The sequence below is a fragment of the Camelina sativa genome, chromosome 17, assembly GCF_030686135.1.
Source record: "Camelina sativa cultivar CO46 ecotype springtype chromosome 17, ASM3068613v1".
NCBI classification, from domain to species: domain Eukaryota; kingdom Viridiplantae; phylum Streptophyta; class Magnoliopsida; order Brassicales; family Brassicaceae; genus Camelina; species Camelina sativa.
In genome coordinates this window covers 1679033-1700833 of record NC_141896.1, presented here as the reverse complement: position 1 = coordinate 1700833, position 21801 = coordinate 1679033, and the positions used below count along the sequence as shown (strand labels likewise).

Sequence of the window (21801 nt, the reverse complement as noted above, 5' to 3'; positions counted from 1 at the left end):
GTTGGCATTGGAGTCATAGTTAGCAATAATAAGAGCTAACAAAGAATGCTAAGGCGTGGCGATGGAATGAATTATCATTATGATGTTTCCATTAACCCTATCACTTTAATTAGTTCTTTTATACGCTCTCTAATTTCCGCTTTTTTCCCAAGACATCGTTTCACCTGTCCTTGGTTCTATTTTCAATTCAGATCCATTGTAATGAAAATGACTAAATTACTTATGTTTCAAATTCAATGATTAAAATCTTACAGATAGGCCTCTAATATCATTATTAGGGAAAAACTCTATAGTACTATCACGAAAAGTATCACCTTTTTCTTGATATTTATGAAAGATTCTTCACATCGTTTCACTTGTCCTTGGTTCTTTTTTGGGAAAACGTCCTGGTTTCCCATGAGAACTATGATATCGTACCAGATGGAGCCCGATCTTTACCCCCGTCCCAGATGGCTCTCCTGAAATTCTTTTCAATCTATATACCCATATATCTGTAATTTACGTTTTGTATCTCCATGAGAATAGAAGATATCATCTATTTCACCATTGCTATAGGTTTAATTGGTTTACTATTTGATTAACCGAGTGACGAAGTTTACAAACCAAAATAAACCTGATTTCGACCCGATTAAAACCTGATTTTGACCCGATTAGAAACATAACCCTCAACCGAGAAATCCCTAAAATCACATTTTAACCTCTTTTTTGTTTTCTCTCGCGACGAACCCTAGAAAATCAAATTTCACCATCGATTTCTCAAATTGAATCGATGGATTTAATAATCCGATCTGGTTTTGGGCAACAAGATGGTATTGGGCAAAGAGATGGTGTTGGAGAACGAGAGTACGATGAAGAAGGAGAGGATCGAGATGAATTTCACGTCGATATGCTTGCTCAGGAATTTACCGATGCTGAAGAGTCGATTCGTCATGATACGTACCCAGAAAGTGACGACGAGGAAGAAGGTCGTGGTCGTGGTGCGGGTCGTGGTCGTGGTGCGGGTCCAGAGAGGGTGTTTACGGATATCGGACGTGGTGATGGAACTTTGTGGAAAGACCAATCCTTCTACAATGGGGTCGCATTCAAGGAGAGTGTCTTGGACTATGCACTACATACTGGTTACAATTTGAAGCAATACAGGTATGACAAAGATAAACTCGGGTTTAGATGTGTTGGGGATAAGGGCAATTGTGAGTGGAAAGTGTTTGCTGCACTTCTTCCAAACGCATCTTTGTGGAAGATTACGAAATACATTGATAAGCATTGTTGTACCCCCAATGGCGAGTGTGAGATGTTTAAGGTCCCAGTCATAGCTAGAATTTTTCTCGATAAGATTAGAGAGGAACCGGATCATTACAAGCCTTTGAGGATTGAACAGATTATCATGGAAAGGTGGAAGATATCCGCTACTAGGCCACAATGTCAAGCTGCTCGGAGAAAGGCTTTGGGATGGATAGAGTATGAGTATGAACAACAGTTTGCACGACTGCGAGATTACCAAGCTGAGATCTTGGAAGCAAATCCAGGGTCTGTTGTGGAGATTGATACAATTAAGAATGATGCTGGTCAAGACGTCTTCAATCGGTTTTATGTTTGTTTCGATGCCCTTAGAAGAACTTGGAAACAGACTTGCCGGCCAATAATAGGAGTTGATGGCGCCTTCTTAAAGGCAAAGATCAAGGGACAGTTGCTTGCTGCATTAGGCAGAGATGCAGACAATGGCATCTATCCAATAGCCTGGTGTGTTGTTCAAGTTGAGAACAAAGACAATTGGTTATGGTTTGTGAAGAGATTGAAGACTGACCTGGATCTAAACGAGGGAGATGGTTACATTTTAGTGTCTGATCGACAAAAGGTATGTATCTAACTAATTTATTATATTGGTTAATAAATGTGAATGCTCTCGTTTTTAATATGTTTGGTTTTTGGTTCTCAATTAGGGGTTGATAAAAGCTGTGGAGTTGGAGTTACCACAAATAGAGCATAGAATGTGTGTTAGACACATCTATGGGAACTTGAAGAAGACTCATCCTTCCAAGAAGCAAATCAAGCCACTCCTCTGGCATATGGCTTGGAGCTATAATGCAAAACAGTTCGGTGAGAGACTGGAACAGATACACGCTTATGACACTGGTGTGTATGATGATGTTATGAAGTCGAAACCAAAGAGCTGGTGTCGTGCCTTCTATAAGTTGGGGGGTTATTGCGAAGATGTTGACAACAACTTCACAGAATCTTTCAACAAGACCATCGACAAAGCAAGGGAGAAACCGTTTGTGGCAATGTTGGAGACAGTTAGAAGACTGTCTATGGTTCGGATTGCCAAGCGTTCAGCTCTCTCTCATTCTCACAAAGGTAATTAACTTTATTCAAAATTTAATGCAATTTTCTACGATTGTCTATGATTTTATTCAAAGACTGTCTATGATTTCTACATATTTAATGCAATGTTCTTGGTTTTTGATGTTTCAGGTTTATGTACTCCATATGTGGCAAGGTTTCTTGCTAAAGAGCATGACAAAGCTTCGGAATGCCAGGTGCATCCTTCTACTAATGGGTGCTTTGAAGTCACACTGGATGGAGACAAACACAGAGTTAGTTTACAAAATATGACTTGTACCTGCAAAAAATATCAAATATGTGGTATTCCATGTGAGCATGCCTATGGAGTGATTCTGAAGAGGACGTTAAGTGCTGATGACTATGTCTGCCAGTGGTTTCGAACTGCTATGTGGAGGCTTAACTACACAAATGGCATTACTCCACAAAGGGGTGCTCGTCATTGGCCTTCGACTTTAGGTGAGAATGTTCATGTTCCACCTGAGCCACCACAACCTGGGAGAAAGAAGATAACCAAGGCAGACAAGAAGAGGAAGCCAGGTGTAAATGAGTCTCCTGTCAAGAAGAAACCAAAACATAAAAAAAGGATAATGCACTGTGGAATTTGTGGTTCTGATCAGCATAACCGTAGGTACCACCAGAAGAAGAATCAAACACAGGTTGTTAATCGGTTTTTTCTCATTTTATTTCTCAAGATGAGTCTCTTGTTCTCATTTTTTGAAATTTGCGGTTTTTCAGGCTTCTCAGGGTGGTGGAGGAGAAGTTGTTCAAGGTGGTGGACTTTCTCAAGATGGTGGTGGACTTTCTCAATCTGGTGGAGGAGAAGTTGTTCAGGGTGGTGGAGGACTATCTCAAGGTGGTGGAGGACTTTCACAAGCCTGAATATTGAAGATTATGGTAGTAGGGGTCTGTTTTTTGGTTTAAGAGACTAGTTGGATCTGTATTTTGGTCGAATAGACTAGTAGGGTTATGTTTTTGGTCTGTGATCATGTTGAGAACATGATTTCAAAACGTTATCATTCTGCTTGTTTTCAGAACATGTGTTCATCATGTTCTGCCTTTTATGAAATGTGGAATGTCTTATCTTATTAAATGCAATAGCAACACCAACAGGAGTTCACACTCAACACCAAAACAAACAAGAGCATAAAGCAGAGCATACAACCGAACAACAATAGATTACAACCGAACAATAGTTTACAATAGCTCATCATACAAGCTTAAACAGAGCAAACAAGATCATAAAACCGAAAACACATACAATTATACTCTTATTCATCCTACATTGCAATTCAGCTTTTGCTTCCAACAAAACTTCTTCAACCCTCTCACAAAGCTCTTTTTCGAACTCCATTTGCATCTTCTCAAATTTCAGCTTCTGTTCTTGCAATGTCTCTATTGTACGCTCTTTCATCTCTTCTTTTACTCTCTCAAATTGAACACCCAATGTTGCTACCTCGTCCAACAATGCCTCATCGACCCACTTAAAGATGTGGTTATCGTTCACAAGCTAACATTATATCATAGAATACAATGAAAATTGATGAGAAGGATTAGGCTCGGATTTGGATTAGGTCGATGTCTACATCAAACAAAGCATAACATAGTACCTTCTTTGCTGCTGCTTCTCGACATCGAAAGTATCTCCGAGAAGGATTAGGCTCGGATTTGGAATTCTTTGCCACGATGTGTTCCCCACACCAGCATCTCTTAGGCACGCCAACGACGAATCCTCTTTGTCGAACATTTGATGAACCACTCGAACCTCCAGAAACGGTACTCATGGTTGCAAAGATCGATTTAAGAATTTTATGCTTTTAGGGTTTGAGGATTTGGGGATTTTAATGGAGTTATAGATGTGTTATAGATGTATCGTCTCGGGTCGGATTATTAACATCAGTCAGGTTTTATTTTTGGTTTTCTATTTGGTATGAACGGTATCGTATCGGTTCACTCTTTAAACCGATAACATCCCGATATATGGGTATATAGATTGAGAAGAATTTCATGAGAGCCATCTGGGACGGGGGTAAAGATCGGGCTCCATCTGGTACGATATCATAGTTCTCATGGGGAACCAGGACGTTTTCCCTTCTTTTTTTTTACAAATAAAGGTCACTATATTGGGCCAAAACAGAACTAACCATGGAGTATTGGTGTTTGATTTTTTTTTTTTGGGTGCCTATATATTTATATTAAGATTAAGAGTTGGTTACAGCAACACAAATTATGATATCTTTGCCAAGGTGATGACTGTAATGTGGAGGAAGCTGGGTAAAAAATGTTAAGTAATCCCAATTTATGTATACACCTTAGCACTTTCCTATTTCATGCAAAGATTTAACTCACCTAACCTTTTTTTTTGTTTAGCAAAAGAACATATGATGAATGCAACCAATTTTTTTTTTTTAAATGATTAGATTATAAGAGATTGTAAAAATATTTTTCACAAAACCTGATCAATCAAAAAAATAAATAGCCGTAGAAACCAGTTTAGAAATTCTAAAATCAAAATAGCTCAAATAGAGGTTTATAATCAATTTTCATTTCTAAAACATGGCTTAGCAATGTTAATTTAAAAAAAAAAATTATGTGCGGCATCGCACGAGACGATTTCCTAGTGTATTTTAATTACTCAACCAAAAAAGAAAAAAAAAGTATCATCATGATATGATCAAAGTAATATTTTTTCGAGAGAGATGTTGAATATAAGCATCAGATCTATAGAAGTTAGACAAAAAGACGAAGAAGATGGTACGTGGTGTGCTGATGTTACTAATGCTCAGCGTGACAATGGCGACGACACTAACGATGGATTGCCGTCCACCACCGGTGCATTTAAGGTCCAAATAAACTATAGTTTGTTTGTTAACTCTCAAAAAAAATATGTAGATGTGTGATTTTACACTGAATAAATCTCCATCTACAACTTTATATCTAGTATTAGTATAAACACAAATAAAAAGATGACGAAGGTATATGTTGTTATATATGTTGGCATTGGGGCCATAGTTTAGTAATAATAACACCTAACAAAGAATGCTAAGGCGTGACCATGAATGAATTATCATTATGATGTTTCCATTAGCCCTATCACTTTATTTAGTTATTTTCTACGCTCTCTGATTTTCACCTTTTTCTCTGTGGTTCTATTTTTTCAGTTCATATCCATTTTAATGAAAATGACTAAATTACCTATGTTTGAAACTTTATGATTAAAATCTTACAAATAGGCCTCTAATATCATTATTTAGAAAAAGTCTATATTATCACTTTTTTCTTGACATTTCTATAAGATTCTTCACAAAATATAATGAATGATCCCTTATATAATAAAACGGAAGTACACAATTTTTTTTTGTAGACTATATAATTTTTATAAGTTGGTTACAAAATAGGTTATATATAAATACATTAAAGAATATCCCCAAAAAATCATTTTAAAGAGAATATTTCAAAATAAAATCTTTAGTATTCCATATATTGTTATAAAATATATATTGTTAGGCATAAAAATATACTATTCGACATAAAAAAATGAATAAAATTTTGGCAATTTATCACACACTTAATCGTAATTTTCAAGATCTTATTGTGCTGTTAAAAATAAAATATTACCTAAGCACGGATCATATTAAAAAACTTTCGACAAACATGTTCAAAAATTAAAATGAAACAAACAACAAACATAAACATTTCTCATACATAAAATTAAAAACTTAATAATATAAAACTTACTTTCAAGCTATCATATTTAGCATATGATTTTATTGCATAATGTTTTATCCAAAACAAACTTTAAAATAGTCATATAAATTATATATTATTTTAAAATTATAATATAAATAAAAAGAATTTTAATCCGTAGTAATAAACGCGTAATGTTTTTTGAATTAATGATTTATAATGGTCCGATGATAAATTCTCACTGAAACAAAAAAAAAATAGAAGGGCCAAAATTGAGAAAATGAAAAACTTATAGTGCCCAAACGTTATTTAAAAGAAAGCAAAGTCGTCGTGTGAGAAAAGTAAACGCGACACGTACGGCCACCTGATTAGTAACACGTGGGTCCATCTCTTTGCTTTGAATTCGAAATGAACAGTACAGATGGAAGGGAAAGATATTTGTGACGCTTTATTATTATTTTTCCTTTCAAAAACAATTAAAAAAAAACCCCTGAAAACTAAAATATGTCAAACATGGAACTAAAAATAAAAAAAACTAAATAGCATAAGATTTGACATAATACTAGAAAAGGTAAAAAAATTCAGACTTCGAATTATTTTCTATTTTTACTTCTGGTCTTCTGGATAACCTTAATTATATATAATCACCACATTTTTGTTGGTTCAACACTATAATCACCACAATAATCCCAAAACTCAAAGTTTGTTTTATCAAAATAAATAAATACATTTTTTTATACGAAGGTTTTTGCATTAAAAAATAACCACATTCAGCGGCAGACACACAGTTAATTAAGGATGGTGGGCGTTATCGAAAGAGGTTAGATTTGAAAAAAAAAAATCAAAACAAGAAGACCTAACTGAAAAAGAAAAATCAAAAAAAAAAAAAAAAACAAAATTTGGCCAAGTCTCGAAGTCGTGAGAGAATAATGGGGACGGATAGGGTACGTGGCAATATTTTATAGGTTAAAAAAACGACCAGCACTCGGTATTTTAGATCCAGTTGACGATAATGAACCAAGACTATAACCCGTCCAGGTTCCGTCTTCTTCTTCCACAATATAACTTATTTCCTCACACAACCCACACCCCCTAGAAAGAGAGAAAAAGTAGGTTTCTTCATTTAGAGTTGATTATGATGATGACCATGATTCAGAGGAGAGGAGGAGTAGACTCGTCGTCGGCAGCGTACAACGTTGTCCATAAGCTACCTCATGGAGACAGTCCTTATGTCCGAGCCAAACATGTTCAGGTAAAAGAACAAACCAAAACGATTTTTGATTTATATACTATATTTGCTCTGGCTGAGGAAACTGATTTTTTAAAAAAATTTTGGATTGATGTTTTTTTGGTTTGGTTTCAGTTGGTGGAGAAAGATGCAGAAGCAGCGATAGAGTTGTTTTGGAGAGCGATTAAAGCGAGAGTTGATAGTGCTCTTAAAGACATGGCTTTGTTGATGAAACAACAGAACAGAGCTGAGGAAGCCATTGAAGCTATTCATTCCTTTAGAGATCTTTGTTCTAGGCAAGCTCAAGAATCACTTGACAATGTCCTCATCGATCTTTTCAAGGTATAAAATAATCTTCTTCTCTTCTTTATTCTTAGATTGTGAAATTGACAATATTGGTATTTTGAATTCTGAGCAGAAATGTGGGAGGATTGAAGAGCAAGTTGAGTTATTGAAGCAAAAGCTTTGGATGATATATCAAGGAGAAGCTTTCAATGGCAAACCAACAAAGACTGCCAGATCTCATGGCAAGAAATTTCAGGTCACGGTCGAGAAAGAAACCTCTAGGATCTTGGTATGATTTTGTTCTCATTTAGTCTCTTTTAGATTTCTGAAGTCTCTTTCTTGATCAATGAACTTATGAGAATGAATGAATGTGTTACGGATGTTATAGGGAAACTTGGGATGGGCTTATATGCAGCTAAGGGACTACACAGCGGCTGAAACCGTTTACAGGAAAGCTCAAGTGATAGAGCCAGATGCTAACAAGGCTTGTAATTTATGCACATGTCTTATCAAGCAAGGGAAGTACGATGAGGCAAGGTCGATTCTCTCTCGTCATGTACTAACAGAGAACAAAGAAGGGTTTGGTGATCCGAGGTTGAAGGCTCGTGTTCAAGAGATATTGAGTGAGCTAGACCCACAGGAGAAGGAAGCACCGGTTTTAGCTTCTGTGTCTGTGGAATGTGATGTTGGTATGGATGAGATTGCAGTTGTCGAAGGGTTTGATGATTTTGTCAAGGAATGGAGGAGGCCTTATAGGACAAGAAGGCTTCCGATTTTCGAAGAAATCTTACCACTGAGAGATCAATTAGCTTGTTGATGATTCTCTGTGTGTGGATTTTGATGGTTTTGAATACAGAAATAGAAACTTTTTTGGTTAGAAAGGATGTAGTAATATAGAGTTTACTTCTTGTAAGCTTTTGTTTTGGGTGTCGTTATCTGTTATCACTGTAATGTCTAATAGAATCTCATTCCAAATAGTGATGTTATATCTATAAATAATTTAGTTGGAAGAATGTAAAGCTGATCGTTAGACATCATATAGAATACAAAAGTATAAAAGCCTGACCTATAATAGTAAGTAAATCAAAGAAATGCTTAAAAACAGTTGGTTTCCTAAGGATCATTCTTGGTACCGAGTCACATTGTTATGCCTAAAAGTAGGAAAATACAGAAGAAAACGAGAAAAAGGGATAAACTATACTGGGAGGATCTCTAATCAGATTAGTAGCAATGTTGGTCTGATATATCCATCTGGATCGAGTTTAACACTTGAAGCCATGGCAAACCGACAAAATGATGATGAGAATCAAAGCAACGACGATGCCAAAGACTACGAGCTTTATCTTCATGTTTTCAAACCACAACTTTCTTTTCATCTTTGTTCCTTGTGTTCTAAAATCTTGTGCCTTTTGTAAAATATTCAGAAAAAAAAAGAAGAGCATGTTACCACTTGATAAGATGTCTATATGTAGTGTTTATGCCGTATTAGAGATGTGGTTACTAACCTGTGAGCGAAGGTTCTCAGTTTTGTCAACTAATAGCTCGATTTTCTCACCACGGTCAAGGACCTGTCATGAGAATGAATTGCAGACACAACACATTCAGCTTACGTGTGATGAGTTTCCAAAGAAGACATGGGATCAATTGATTCTAACCTTCTCAATGTTCTCCATCATAACACCCTTCACTTCAGTCACTTGAGCCTTAACCTTGGACAGTTTGCTAATCTCCTCAGGATGATCCGCACAGTACTGCATGTGCTCCTTCAATTTAGACCTGAATTACAACAAAACCAGTTTAAAACACACAACCACAAAAGATGCAGTTGGAGTATAGTTATGGTGATATTTATTAATGTAAAAACTCAAAAAAAGTACCCGAATTCTCTGTTCAAGCTGTTGGCTTTAGCAGTGGAAGCTTTGCCACCACCATATCTCTTGCTAAAATCCTCCTTGACTCGCTCCAAGAAAGCCATTGGTATCTGCCTCCCAGCAGATTCCACAACAACAACACAATAGGCTGCATACCAAAAAGAGAGAATGAAAGATCTCTTATTACATCACATCCCCATCTGATGCATATATAAACGTGGTGCATTTGATTCCCAAAAACAGAGTATCAAAAAGGCTTCCAAACATAATATCAAATGATCAAAGATTACATCCAACAAAGACATGCATGAAAAAATAACCAAAGATTCACATACGTAAACAGTTCCGCAAGAAACGAGTGCAACCAAAGATGCATTGATGTAGAACATGTAGATCGAAAATAAGAAAAAACAAAAACGAATCGAGGCAAAAATAAACATGAGAACGTGTTTTGAGATAGGGAGGGAGAGACATACTGAAGCCATTTTCAGCGAGGTAATTGAAAGTGTGACCGTCGCAGTTGTAGGTAAACTTATTGTTCGAGGACGGAAGCTTCTGGAGGCACTGAGCGGCTACAGAGGTGAAATTACCTTTGAACTCGGTGTATTCGACGAGGATCACCGTACCACGAGCGACGAAGCTGTAGATCAGAGATTGTTGTCCCATTCTTTCTTAAGTTTGATAACAAAGAGAAAGAAAAAGAAACACTAATTAAACAACACCACAAACCGGATCAGAGAGATTAGTAAACGATGTAAAAGAAAAAAGAAAAAATCAAAAGGGAACGAGGGGTGGTAGCGATAGAGAGAGCAGGACGCAGAGATCGGAGAAGAAGAGATAACAAAATTATTATTATTGTATGAGAACGCTCGATTTGCGCGACAAACACTTGACTTTAATTTTTCCTTTTCCTTTTTCCTAACGTTCAAATTTCGAATTTTAAATATTAAAAAGGTAACTAACAAAATAAATTCATCTTCGATATAGTCGCGTATTAATTGTTGTAGTCTTTTTACTTTTTACGCCACGGTGGATCGATTTCAATTCAAATGTTTACTACTTAATTCACAAAAAAAAAAAAAAAAAATACATCTCATATCTACAGTGGATATATATATATATATATATATATAAATGATTCGATGAACTTCTAAGAGAAAAATATATAGTGGAAACGAATTAAGAAAATTGCAATACCACAGAGTAGTATAAGGGTTTGTTTTAGTTGTTAATTTTTTCTCAAAGTTTGACTTGTTCTTTTTTTCGGTTGCAAGTTAATACTAATATTTATGAAAGTAGTGAGGTTACTTAAAGAATGATCAATAAGATAATGTTGCAACAACATAACCTTTACTTGCATTCCAATTCACCAAGTTCTAACCACAACCTAACTACTAAAGTTTTTCTTTTTAATTATTTGGATGTTGAGTTTGATTGTTGATCAAATATTTAGGAACACGTTAACAAAATAAATTAGCCGGTTCTAAATAATGCAGAGCAATTATACGTTATCGATGACAAGAGATAATGGTAGATAAAAGTTATAAATTTTGTTGGTGTAACAAGATATTAATGACTTTATGAGCTCCGTCCGGTCCACACAAATTTGAAGCCATTACAACAAACAAAAGAAAGAAGCTTATTTCCTTGTTATGGCCGTTTGTTTCCCTTAGCAAGAAACCAAAACCACTATTCTTTTCTAAAAGAATGTGAAATTTCTTGTTAGTATATGGCTAATAGGTGTTAGCTTTGATTGTAAGAATTAAGAAAACTTAGTTTATGCTTTTACCCTTATTATATCTCAATCTACTACGAGTTATAATCAATTCGTTTCTCTGTTAAATTATAAACATTTTATTTTAAATCTGTAACTGAGCTAAGACTGACTGGGATCAATATGATGAATTTGGAAACGAAAAAAGGAGATATTTTGAAGAAGAAGACAGAGACAGGCTCTGTGTTTCTCTTCGACCATGGGACCTGAAACATGTCCTAAAATTGGTAATAATTTGCCATCCGCAGACTCCACGAGCTTTTTGGCTCGATCCGGTGGGTCCATCTATTTCTCGAGATTTGATTTGATCTCTCACAGGTTCCGAAATTGCTTTTTAGTCCTTAAATTTCTAGGTTTTATACATTATTTATTTGAACCCAAATCTGATTACGTTAAATGACAACATTACCCTTAGCTCCTTTACTTCTCCCCGTGTCCACTTTAGTCCGCGTTTTGTTGTTTGCTAGTCTTCTAGATCTGTAGTTTTTTTTTTTTTTTCTTTTTTCGCGACCGCCTATAAAAAAAAGATTCTCTGATCGGACGGTCGATTGGATCGGAGATTTAGGGAAAGAAAATAATGGCGCAACAATCTCTGATCTACAGTTTCGTTGCTCGCGGCATGGTGATCCTCGTCGAGTTCACTGATTTCAAAGGTAATTTCACCTCGATCGCTGCTCAGTGCCTCCAGAAGCTTCCTTCTTCCAACAACAAGTTCACCTACAACTGCGACGGTCACACCTTCAACTACCTTGTCGAAGATGGTTTCAGTAAGTCACCTTTTTTTGTTTTTGATCTTTCTAGGTTTCGATGTCTTCTTCTTTTAATCGTTACACCACTCCAATGCTTGCCTCGATTTCTATCTAGGTTTATTCGGTTTCTATCTAGATTCGTGTGGATTTGTGTATCTGATTTCTCTCAGAAACCCCCTGAACAAACGCTTTTTAGGGTTTGATTTCTATTCATTGTATAGATCTCTGTAGAGCATTGCGTATACTTTTTAACTCAGCTTTTGTGAGAATCCGTAGTAACTTAGGCTGATACTATGTGGAGGAGCACCAACATTGATCTGTGATAGGGGTTTTACTTGATTTGCATAACTTATTTGCTTGTTGTTTCTTAGGTCATGGGGCTTTATTGCTTTATTTTCGATGTCTTCTGCTGTATGAGATTGATTTTGTTTTTTCTTGTGTAGCCTATTGTGTTGTTGCGGTTGATTCTGCTGGGAGGCAGATTCCGATGACCTTCTTGGAAAGAGTAAAAGAGGATTTTAACAAGAGATATGGTGGTGGTAAGGCGGCAACTGCTCAAGCTAACAGCTTGAATAAGGAGTTTGGGTACTTTCTCTTCTCTAATCTATTCTGTTTATGTCAACGATTTTTTCTATTCCGTATTCGTGGACTGATTCCTTATGGTTACTCTGAAGCTCTAAACTGAAAGAGCATATGCAGTATTGCATGGATCATCCTGATGAGATTAGCAAGCTTGCTAAGGTGAAGGCCCAAGTGTCTGAAGTTAAGGGTGTAATGATGGAAAACATCGAGAAGGTTTGAATCTGATCCTTTCCTTCGTCAATGTATATTTTTATATCTATGATCCCATCTGAAAGAGGCCATTCTAGTAATACTAAGTTACTGAAATCTCTTTGTTTGATTATTATTCAATGCATCACCACTTGAATAAAAAGACCAGTTTACCAATCGAACTTATTCATTTGCAGGTTCTTGACCGTGGCGAGAAAATTGAGCTTTTGGTTGACAAAACCGAAAATCTTCGCTCACAGGTTAGACTCTGATGCACTTATCTCCTTCATACGTATATATATGACTACACACTCACACAGAAAGTTGAACATGCATATCATACTTCCTTTGAGTTCATAACTGGTTCATCCTTTTATCATATCTTGTGTTTAATTAAACTCCCAATTGCTACAGGCACAAGATTTCAGAACAACGGGAACGCAGATGAGAAGAAAGATGTGGCTTCAGAACATGAAGATAAAACTGATAGTTCTTGCCATCATTGTCGCCCTGATTCTCATCATCGTGCTCTCAGTTTGCCATGGCTTTAAGTGTTAAGCCCATAATATTCAAAACCTTCTGAGATCTTTCTCACTCGGTACATCGTACTGGCCTTCTCTTTTATTGTTCGATCCTCATTCTAATGTTTCTGCTTGAATTGGTTTTGTATAGATAGACATATATGTATGCTACTCATTTGCTATATTGCTTGCATCTGATGACATTGATCCCTTGCGAACCAGTCAGTATTTGACAAGAGATCGGAAAGTATTAAATGATTTTGTTGACTGAAGATTGCTTATGGTGATGATAATAATGAACTTGCTTATGGTGATGATAATAATGAACTGATATTGATAATTGTGATAATATTGACGATAGCACGACGTGATGTGACTTGTGAGGTGGTAACTTCAAATATATATGAGAGTGCACTGCCTATATATCGTTAGTAGAGATATGGCAGTATATTTATACTTTAAATCGTACCTTTTTTACCACCTCCGAGGTTGTTTGTACAAAATCGTAAACGCCCGAGTAGATCTTGAACTTGAAGGCTGTTGTCTTAGGGGTGTATTCAACTTGACATTTTAAGTGATTTGTGTGAAATTTACAAATTCTATGTTATTTAATTATGGATTTTAAAAAGTCTATTAAAATCCACTGTTATTGAACTGATGATTTAAAAATCTACTTTAAAATCCATTAAAATCTCTTGTTATTGAACTGATGATTTAAAAATCTACTTTAAAATCCACTGTTATTCAAAACAGTTTTGTGGATTAGTATTTTAATAACTTTTAGGATTCTGGAGGATTTGTTTAGTTAAAAATACAGAAACACAAATCTCATGGTTTTAGGTGGTATTTGAAAGAATTTTACAGAAAATCATATGAACTTCCCTAAAATCTATCAAAATTCTAAATTTTCTAAATCCCATCAAATTCTCCAAAATCATGGTTTGAATACACCCCCTTAGCAACTGTGATTCACTGATTCATTAGCCAAATTAAGAAACAACCAAATATCACAAGAGTTAATTAATAAAAATGCCATGAACAGTAAAAAACTTTAGTCAAAATGCCACTTTTTCTTTTCCACAATGCCACAACATCTACTTAAAAAGACATAAATACTCCTGATAAACACTATGCTGTTGATAGACAAAATACGGATGATGGACAAGATATAGATGATGGACAAGATATGGATGATGGACAAGATGCGGATGATGGACAAGATGTGAATGATGGACAAGATGCGGATGATAGACAAAATGAGGATGATGGACAAGATGCCGATGATCAACAAGATGCGGATGATAGACAATATGCGGATGATGGACAAGATGTGGATGATGGACAAAATGTGAATGATGGACAATATGTTGATGATGGACAAGATTATATGGAGAAAGATGCCGGCGAGAAACCCAATCCTCCACGTCATATTTTGGTCCACCCTCATCCACATCATCCTCTTTTGGTCTATCATTCTCTTTTAGTTCATCATCCTCAACATCTTCTTTTGGTCCACCATCCTCTTTTGGTTCATCTTCCTCGACATCTTCTTTTGGTCCACCATCTTCTTTTGGTCCATCATCCTTTTTTGGTCCACTATCTCGATAACTTTACATTTTTCTGTTTAATTATCTTTCGTAGACAACTTATCTTTAATAATATAGATAACTAATTTGAACTCGTGGACAACTTCGTTAATATAATTCTTGTAGACAAGTTAGAAAAATAAAATTCGTGGACAAGTCTATGACTTACTCTAATAATTTGTCCATCAGATCTCGTCCATGAAAATCACTCTTTCATAAAAGGGTTTTTTCGTCTTTTAATCACATGTGAACAGTAAAAATGTGGCATTTTCAGAAAGATGAGACAAATGTGGCATTCCCCAAAACTTTTTTTTAAAATATGGCATATTTGGCAAAAATTCCATATCACAACTATACATGTAGGGTACAATACAACATGATATATGGGCTATTATAGAGAAACGGGCCGAGTATTTAATGGGCCGAAAACCTAATTTGAGATCCTGCTGCCACCGCTTTCCCGCTAAAACTGTCACTTGTTCCCGCTCAACCTCACACCAGATTCCGATTTTCGATCACCACTCCCAACAAAATTCCGATCGAACCAGAGAATGGAATTCGATATCCCATTGCCGGAGGAGCTTGAGCTACTCGAAGCCAACTCTAATTACTATGAAGAAGAAGACGATGACTACCTAAACTTCGAGGAGCCGCCGTATCCTTACCCAATTGACGGCGATGAAGAAAAAGAAGAAGAACGCGTCGCGCAGAAAGAGCCTCATGTCCGTCAATCGGAACCCATTGATATCAACGGTGGTAAACGACCCAGGAGTCTAATCTCCGATCCGATTGTAAATCTCGACGAAGTCTCTCCAGCTTCTGACAAGAGAAGCAAAATTGATAATAACCGGGTTGAAATTGAAGACGAGGATTGGTTACGGTTCTCGCCGGTTAAGGAAGTCGTTCACGTTATGGAGGAGGAAGAAGAAGAAGAGGTCATTCCCAAGGAGACTATTTTGTCCAGGTTACTCTACTGTTCACGAGACATACCGAGGTCGGAAATTTTGATTTCGTTTTTAGTAATCTTGTTATTGGAATTTGCAGATACGCTTCTGAGATAGACGGGGAGTGCTTTCCGATCACAGCACCTGACGGAGGAGAGAGGGTTTATGCCAAATTCTGCCGGGCTTTGGGAGACGAAGAAGTGAAGAAGTTGGATGTGAAAGCCAAGTCTAATGGTACCAAGTTTTCATTTTAAGCTATCAGAATTGCTGTATTAGATCTGTAAACTATCTATTTCTTGCTTGGAATACTCTTTTCTGGCATTTCTTTCATAATTTTAAGATCAGTTTAGCTTATGCATGCTACTAATTCACTGTGGACAAGGTTTCCGGGAAAAAATTCAATTCTTGAAGTAGCATACAATCTTCTGATAGTATCTCTAATTTTCTCGGTAGGTAACTTGTATCATTCATTACTGTTTTGCAGGTCTTATTAAAGATTCAATCAGTGTTCTTTTGCAGCAATCAGAGAAGGAGGCATTTTACAAGGCCTTGCAAACTAGTTCCGAAGATCAGAATGAAACCATTTCTGCAGAAACATCTGTAATGCATGAGAAACTCTGGGTGGAAAAATATTCTCCTTGCTCATTTACTGAGCTTCTCAGTGATGAGCAGACCAATCGAGAGGTATTTTTCGTTTCTTGGTGATGATTCTGGTCAATTAGATGAATTAAGATTCAGGGATTTTAGATGGCGTCTTATCGGTTCTTGTGGTTGACCATTATTGATTTTATTTGTAGGTCCTCTTATGGCTTAAGCAGTGGGATGCTTCTGTTTTTGGATCTGAAATTAGGAGCACGACAGAGGAAGTATTGTCAGCTCTGAAACGACATTCTACACCAAGTCATCATAAAAAGTCGGATTCATCTTTTACAAGGAAAAAACAGTTCAATAGATGGAATAAGGAAAGTGTTGGATATCCGAAAAATGCAGACGTGAGCAATAGCAACACAACAGATAATATAGACTTGCGCAGTAACAAGAAGTTAAAACTTACTGGTCCCCCAGAGCAAAAGGTGAGCGATAGACTGATATAGACTCCAAGTTTATTGTTATATAAGCTGCTTGTGGTTGTCTTGTATTATAAGCTTCAGTATGCACCGGTAGTAAAAGTGTAATTTCACTGTTTCTGTAGATTCTTCTGCTTTGTGGTGCCCCAGGACTTGGAAAAACTACGCTTGCTCACATTGCAGCTAAGCATTGTGGATATCGCGTTGTTGAGGTATTCTTGTTGAAATCTGAATTCATTATTTCTCTAGTTAAATTCTCGACCATTAGAATAAGCGGGGCGTATCTTGGAGTTTAATTCTGCTTATGGTTTTGCATGTATGACATTGATTAATTTCCATGTTACCAATGCTTCTGTATGTGCAGGTTTCTTATTCTTCTATTCTTGTTTTTAGGTTAATCCAACTTGTGTTGTTTTGCAGATCAATGCTAGTGACGAGCGATCAGCATCAGCCATTGAAACGAGAATTCTTGATGTAGTTCAGATGAACTCTGTTTCAGCTGATTCTAGACCTAAATGTTTGGTATGCTTACCTACTCTTTGTTCATTTACCTCTTTTCATCATGTTTGAAAGTATTATTCAATGTCTTTTGGAGTGGAAGAGTCTGACAATCATTTATGTAGGTGATTGATGAGATAGATGGAGCTCTTGGTGATGGAAAAGGAGCAGTTGATGTTATTCTAAAGATGGTATGTATATGTATGCTGGTACTTGACTCCGGGTCACTCTGGGCTCTGAGATTTAGGTTAAGTTTGGCGTGTGTACTTACTATCATCTCTCTTCTCGTTTTACCTTTATATAACCCTTTAAAATGTCACTCCTTCCCAGTTTTAGTAACTGCACAAAGGTTTTTGGTTATTTGTTATCTTACGTTGCTAGCTCTAAACCTCCTTTGATTCTCGCAATTATTTCTTGAATTTGTATTCTCTTTTGGAGACCAATTTGGGATGGGCTATGTGTTAGCATTTGTTAGTATATAATTGTATCCTTGCTGCATAGGTGTTGGCAGAACGAAAGCATGCTACAGGCAAGGAAAATATAGAGAATGGGAAGACTTCCTCGAAGAAAGAGCGCCGGACAGCACCACTATCAAGACCTATCATTTGTATATGTAATGATTTATATGCACCAGCACTTAGGCCTCTGCGACAGATAGCAAAGTAAGTTCAAGGTCTCTTTTTACTGTTTGCGTGGTGAAGGCACTATTTTTCTTAGAGCATACTGCTCAAAGTGTTGAATTGTCTTAAATATGTGTTGGTTACTTCTGCTTATCATATGCTTATTTATCGAAACCTTCTCTTAGTATGATGATAAGAACATATGCTTCTGTTGCAGGGTTCATATATTTGTTCAACCAACAGTGAGCCGTGTGGTAAACAGGTAACTATTTCTTACTTTATTGCATGCAACGAAGAACTATTAACAATAGTTTATTTTGTTTGTTTCATTTTGGTGAGGGTACGGCCATTTGTATTAGTCCAACTGTCAGTCATATGTAATAATAGCTTCCACTCTGAATTGGGAGCCAGGATGTGACTAAATTCGTTAATATAGTACCTTAGTGATTTAGTATGAAATGATGCCGCACATCTCATTGCTATCATGGTTATCTAGTCATTTATATAAGAGCCAGTGAACTGTATTCAAATTAAAGTCAAGATTTGTCCCCGACTTGATTTATCTATCAATCGACTTACTAAAATGTGCAAATGATAATAGGCTCAAGTATATTTGTAATATGGAAGGGATGAAAGCAAGATCATTCGCTCTTAGTGCTCTTGCAGAGTTCACTGGTAACTTTCTCCCTTAAAGTTGGTTCTTAGTTTGATCTATTGCCACAAGTTTTGATCTCATATAATTATTGATTTTCTTAGAGAAGAAATTAGTCATGTATTTGTTTCCTAAAAGATTCTCTTTTGCCTTCATATTTGGTGGTTACAGATTGTGACATACGCTCTTGCTTGAACACTCTGCAATTTCTCAACAAAAGGAAAGAAACCCTCAATGTGGTGAGACTTCGATGCCCTTCTAGCACTTGTGTCTGTTTTCTGCTTTCGATTTGAATAATACTTCAGTGGAAAATCTTAGTTCATTAGACTTTCAACGGAGGAGAAAAAGCTGCTTGGTGCCTTGCCAACTGAAATAGAAGATCTCTTGATGATCCTATGAGTCATTTGCTTTGAAAACCAGTTACTTTTATGCATTTAATGAGTTAGTTAGGAATACTGAAGCCGTTTTTTCAACAATTTTGTTCTTTAGGCAATTAATCTTCTATTTAGTTTTCCATTCTTGGAAATTGAACCTTCTGATAAGCTTAGTACCACCACGTGCTTTCTATTTCAGATTGACATTGGATCCCAAGTTGTTGGGCGGAAAGACATGTCAAAGAGTCTGTTTGATATCTGGAAAGAGGTACTTTAAGCTCAATCAAATTATCAAAGCAATCTTTGTTTACAGATCTCTTCATTTTATATCCAAGCTTGCTTCTTCCCTTCAGATATTCACCACGAGAAAAATGAAACGAGATCGATCTAATGACGCTTCTGGCAGTGAGGCCAAAAATTTTGACTTCTTACACAATATCGTATCTAGTCGGTATGTACAAGACAATGATTTTTCTCTTTCATATTTCGTAACTTTTCTGCTTTGTCTTTTTCTCCTTCATGCTTATGTATTAACTGAACGTGCAGGGGTGATTATGATTTAATATTCGATGGTATACATGAAAACATTTTGCAGCTCCACTACCATGATCCGGTGATGGACAAGACAGTAAGGCTAATGATGATTTCCAGTGCCCTATGACTGTTTTTTTTTTCTTTTTCTTTTTCCTGTATGTTAGTGCGGTTATGTTCTGTAAATAACGTTATGGTAATCCTTTTTAATTTAAAGATTAGCTGTTTGGACGGTCTTGGAACTTCTGATTTGCTGCATCGATACATCATGCGCACCCAGCATATGCCTCTCTACGGTAAAGCCTTTAAAGCTCTAAATGATTACTGATTCTTAGAAATAACACTGTTTTTCCATTAACTTGTGACGCAGTTTACTTTCCTAGCCTTGTGATACCTATTCACCGTCGTGTGGCCCAGATTCAAAAACCAATTATTGAGTGGCCTAAGTCATACCACAGGTGATTTTGGTGTCATCTCTTTTTGATTACGAAACATTTCAAGCATTCCTCCTTACGAGTACTTCTCAATATCAAATGTACCAGATGTCGAACACTTTTAGTGGAAAAGCAGGAGTCTCTGCGGTCTTGGCACCACAAGATACCTCCCTATATTGGGAGGCATTTGTCAATCAAGTCTTTCGTAGAAGACTCTGTTTCCCCGCTATTGCATATTCTTTCTCCCCCAACTCTTAGACCGGTATGTCTTCATCTATTGGCTGTTGATTTTTCTTTGTATTCTCTGTTCCCTTCGCGGTTTACTGTGCCACCTTACATCAATTAATGCTGCTCTTCTATGGATAACATCTTGCTATGATCCTCAGGTGGCATCACATTTGCTATCAGATAGGCAAAAGGATCAACTGGCGGGTTTGGTCATGCTTATGTGTTCTTATTCTTTGACTTATAAGAATGTGAAATCTGATCCTGCTCTGAGTAGCCTCAGGAAGGCAGCTGCTTCAGATGCTTCACTTCTTGCATTAGATCCACATCTATTTGAGTTCATTAGTTTTAAGGTTTTGTTTCTGTTTCTTTTCCCCTAGCATCTATCCACCAAATTCTACTTTTGGGGATAATACTCATCGCCTTTCCAACATTTGACAGGGTCACCAATTTAAACATCATATACTCACCTTGGCGATGAAACAAGTGTTGGTACATGAAGTAAGTCACATCTTCTTCCACGGAACGTGTTATAGATTTGTGGCTTTAGTCGCATGAAGATCTTCTTGATTTTCATATAAATGTTAAAAAAACAGGTTGAGAAGCAAAAGATATTGCAAGCAAGTGGAGGAAGTTTGGGGATCTTGAACAAACCTGAAATTAAGAAGATAAATCAAGACTTAGCGAGGAAAACGAATGCTGCACCAAATGAAAGTCAACGAAATCCAGTTACCTCTAAACCTTCGTCGGTCCCAGTTGGGATTGCCACAACTTCAAAACCGAATACGAGTGATGTGAAAAAGGCATCTCGCACCGCCCATAATTTCTTCGACAGGTAATTAAAGAATTTAGAGTGTAGCTTGAACTTCATAATATCCCAGGCTATTATCGCCCAAAGTGGTGGATGAATAGAGTCTCATCTGAGTCATTTTCAACCAGACGGTTCAGTGTAAATAAATCATGAACATAAACTAATCGCATATTTGTGTGGTAAGAACAGGTTTAGGAAGTCCAGGAAAGATTATGAAGATCCAGAGGATGTACAAAAGCGAGCAACTGCAAAAAGAGATTCACGACCTCTTCTCTTCAAGTTTAACGAGGTATGTCACACTTGCAGCCAACCAAAAACTTCTCAAGGATGATTTTAAGATAGCTATATAAAAACATAAAGACATTCAAACTTTAAGTCAGATTCGAAATATTGACACTGATGTGTATGCTTTACACGTACAGGGTTTCACAAATGCTGTGAAGAGACCCGTTAGAATGCGGGAGTTTCTACTATGATTCTGCAATGAAGTCAGTCTTAGAGTGGTGCATAGCTACAAACTAAGCTTTAAAGTTTGCATATGCTAAGAAATTGAAATTGTGTAAATATGCTAGATGTGGAACATCCCACTGCGTTTTTTTCCTTCTGAAAATCTTATATGATATATCTTACAAAGTAGAACTTGTACTTCATGTATAAACCACATCCATCCAAGTTTGACGACTTGTATCACCTTCGAGGGAAAAACTTCCCAATGATTAATTAGTAGCTGCGTACTACATCAGCGTTGTCTTTATCTTATCTTTCAATGCAAATATGTGCCGGAAAAATCGGTCAATGTCCTAATTCCTAAACCATCTTGAGAAAATAAAAAT

The 21801-nt window shown here is 36.6% G+C and overlaps 6 protein-coding genes across 7 annotated transcripts; 4 read left to right on the top strand and 2 right to left on the bottom strand.

The window, feature by feature from the left end:
* The first annotated feature begins 381 nt into the window (after positions 1 to 381).
* LOC104759072 (uncharacterized) lies at positions 382 to 3400 on the top strand. Of its 2 annotated transcripts, XM_087493916.1 has the most exons (4): positions 382 to 1855; positions 1941 to 2355; positions 2473 to 2999; positions 3079 to 3400. In XM_087493916.1, the coding sequence occupies exons 1-4, from the start codon at positions 770 to 772 to the stop codon at positions 3220 to 3222; spliced, it is 2172 nt and encodes a 723-aa protein (XP_087350042.1). In that variant the 5' UTR covers positions 382 to 769; the 3' UTR covers positions 3223 to 3400. The 2 variants fall into 2 exon arrangements, with proteins under 2 accessions (XP_087350042.1, XP_087350041.1); XM_087493915.1 differs by having other exon boundaries at positions 2473 to 3400.
* A 101-nt stretch (positions 3401 to 3501) lies between these two features.
* Positions 3502 to 4426, bottom strand: LOC104754620 (uncharacterized protein At4g04775-like). Its single transcript, XM_010476841.2, has 2 exons — positions 3951 to 4426; positions 3502 to 3850 (listed from the first exon to the last, which is right to left on the bottom strand). Exons 1-2 carry the CDS (start codon positions 4122 to 4124, stop codon positions 3551 to 3553), a joined length of 474 nt encoding a protein of 157 aa, XP_010475143.1. The 5' UTR covers positions 4125 to 4426; the 3' UTR covers positions 3502 to 3550.
* A 2644-nt stretch (positions 4427 to 7070) lies between these two features.
* Positions 7071 to 8515, top strand: LOC104754619 (protein SULFUR DEFICIENCY-INDUCED 2). The gene is made up of 4 exons (XM_010476839.3): positions 7071 to 7279; positions 7391 to 7597; positions 7674 to 7829; positions 7929 to 8515. Exons 1-4 carry the CDS (start codon positions 7163 to 7165, stop codon positions 8355 to 8357), a joined length of 909 nt encoding a protein of 302 aa, XP_010475141.2. The 5' UTR covers positions 7071 to 7162; the 3' UTR covers positions 8358 to 8515.
* On the bottom strand, positions 8509 to 10498 carry LOC104754618 (putative vesicle-associated membrane protein 726). Its single transcript, XM_010476838.2, has 5 exons — positions 9888 to 10498; positions 9418 to 9559; positions 9196 to 9316; positions 9046 to 9108; positions 8509 to 8946 (listed from the first exon to the last, which is right to left on the bottom strand). The coding sequence occupies exons 1-5, from the start codon at positions 10075 to 10077 to the stop codon at positions 8803 to 8805; spliced, it is 660 nt and encodes a 219-aa protein (XP_010475140.1). The 5' UTR covers positions 10078 to 10498; the 3' UTR covers positions 8509 to 8802.
* Positions 10499 to 11558: 1060 nt separating this feature from the next.
* LOC104754617 (vesicle-associated membrane protein 721) lies at positions 11559 to 13498 on the top strand. Its single transcript, XM_010476837.3, has 5 exons — positions 11559 to 11952; positions 12378 to 12519; positions 12609 to 12729; positions 12903 to 12965; positions 13120 to 13498. Exons 1-5 carry the CDS (start codon positions 11763 to 11765, stop codon positions 13261 to 13263), a joined length of 660 nt encoding a protein of 219 aa, XP_010475139.2. The 5' UTR covers positions 11559 to 11762; the 3' UTR covers positions 13264 to 13498.
* Positions 13499 to 14229: 731 nt separating this feature from the next.
* On the top strand, positions 14230 to 21707 carry LOC104754615 (uncharacterized). The gene is made up of 22 exons (XM_010476836.3): positions 14230 to 15776; positions 15857 to 15990; positions 16241 to 16440; positions 16554 to 16829; positions 16949 to 17035; positions 17244 to 17345; positions 17447 to 17512; positions 17823 to 17983; positions 18159 to 18203; positions 18543 to 18616; positions 18765 to 18832; positions 19167 to 19235; positions 19321 to 19418; positions 19514 to 19595; positions 19716 to 19794; positions 19869 to 19956; positions 20041 to 20194; positions 20319 to 20510; positions 20599 to 20658; positions 20754 to 20992; positions 21158 to 21257; positions 21391 to 21707. The coding sequence occupies exons 1-22, from the start codon at positions 15364 to 15366 to the stop codon at positions 21442 to 21444; spliced, it is 2841 nt and encodes a 946-aa protein (XP_010475138.1). The 5' UTR covers positions 14230 to 15363; the 3' UTR covers positions 21445 to 21707.
* Positions 21708 to 21801: the final 94 nt, after the last annotated feature.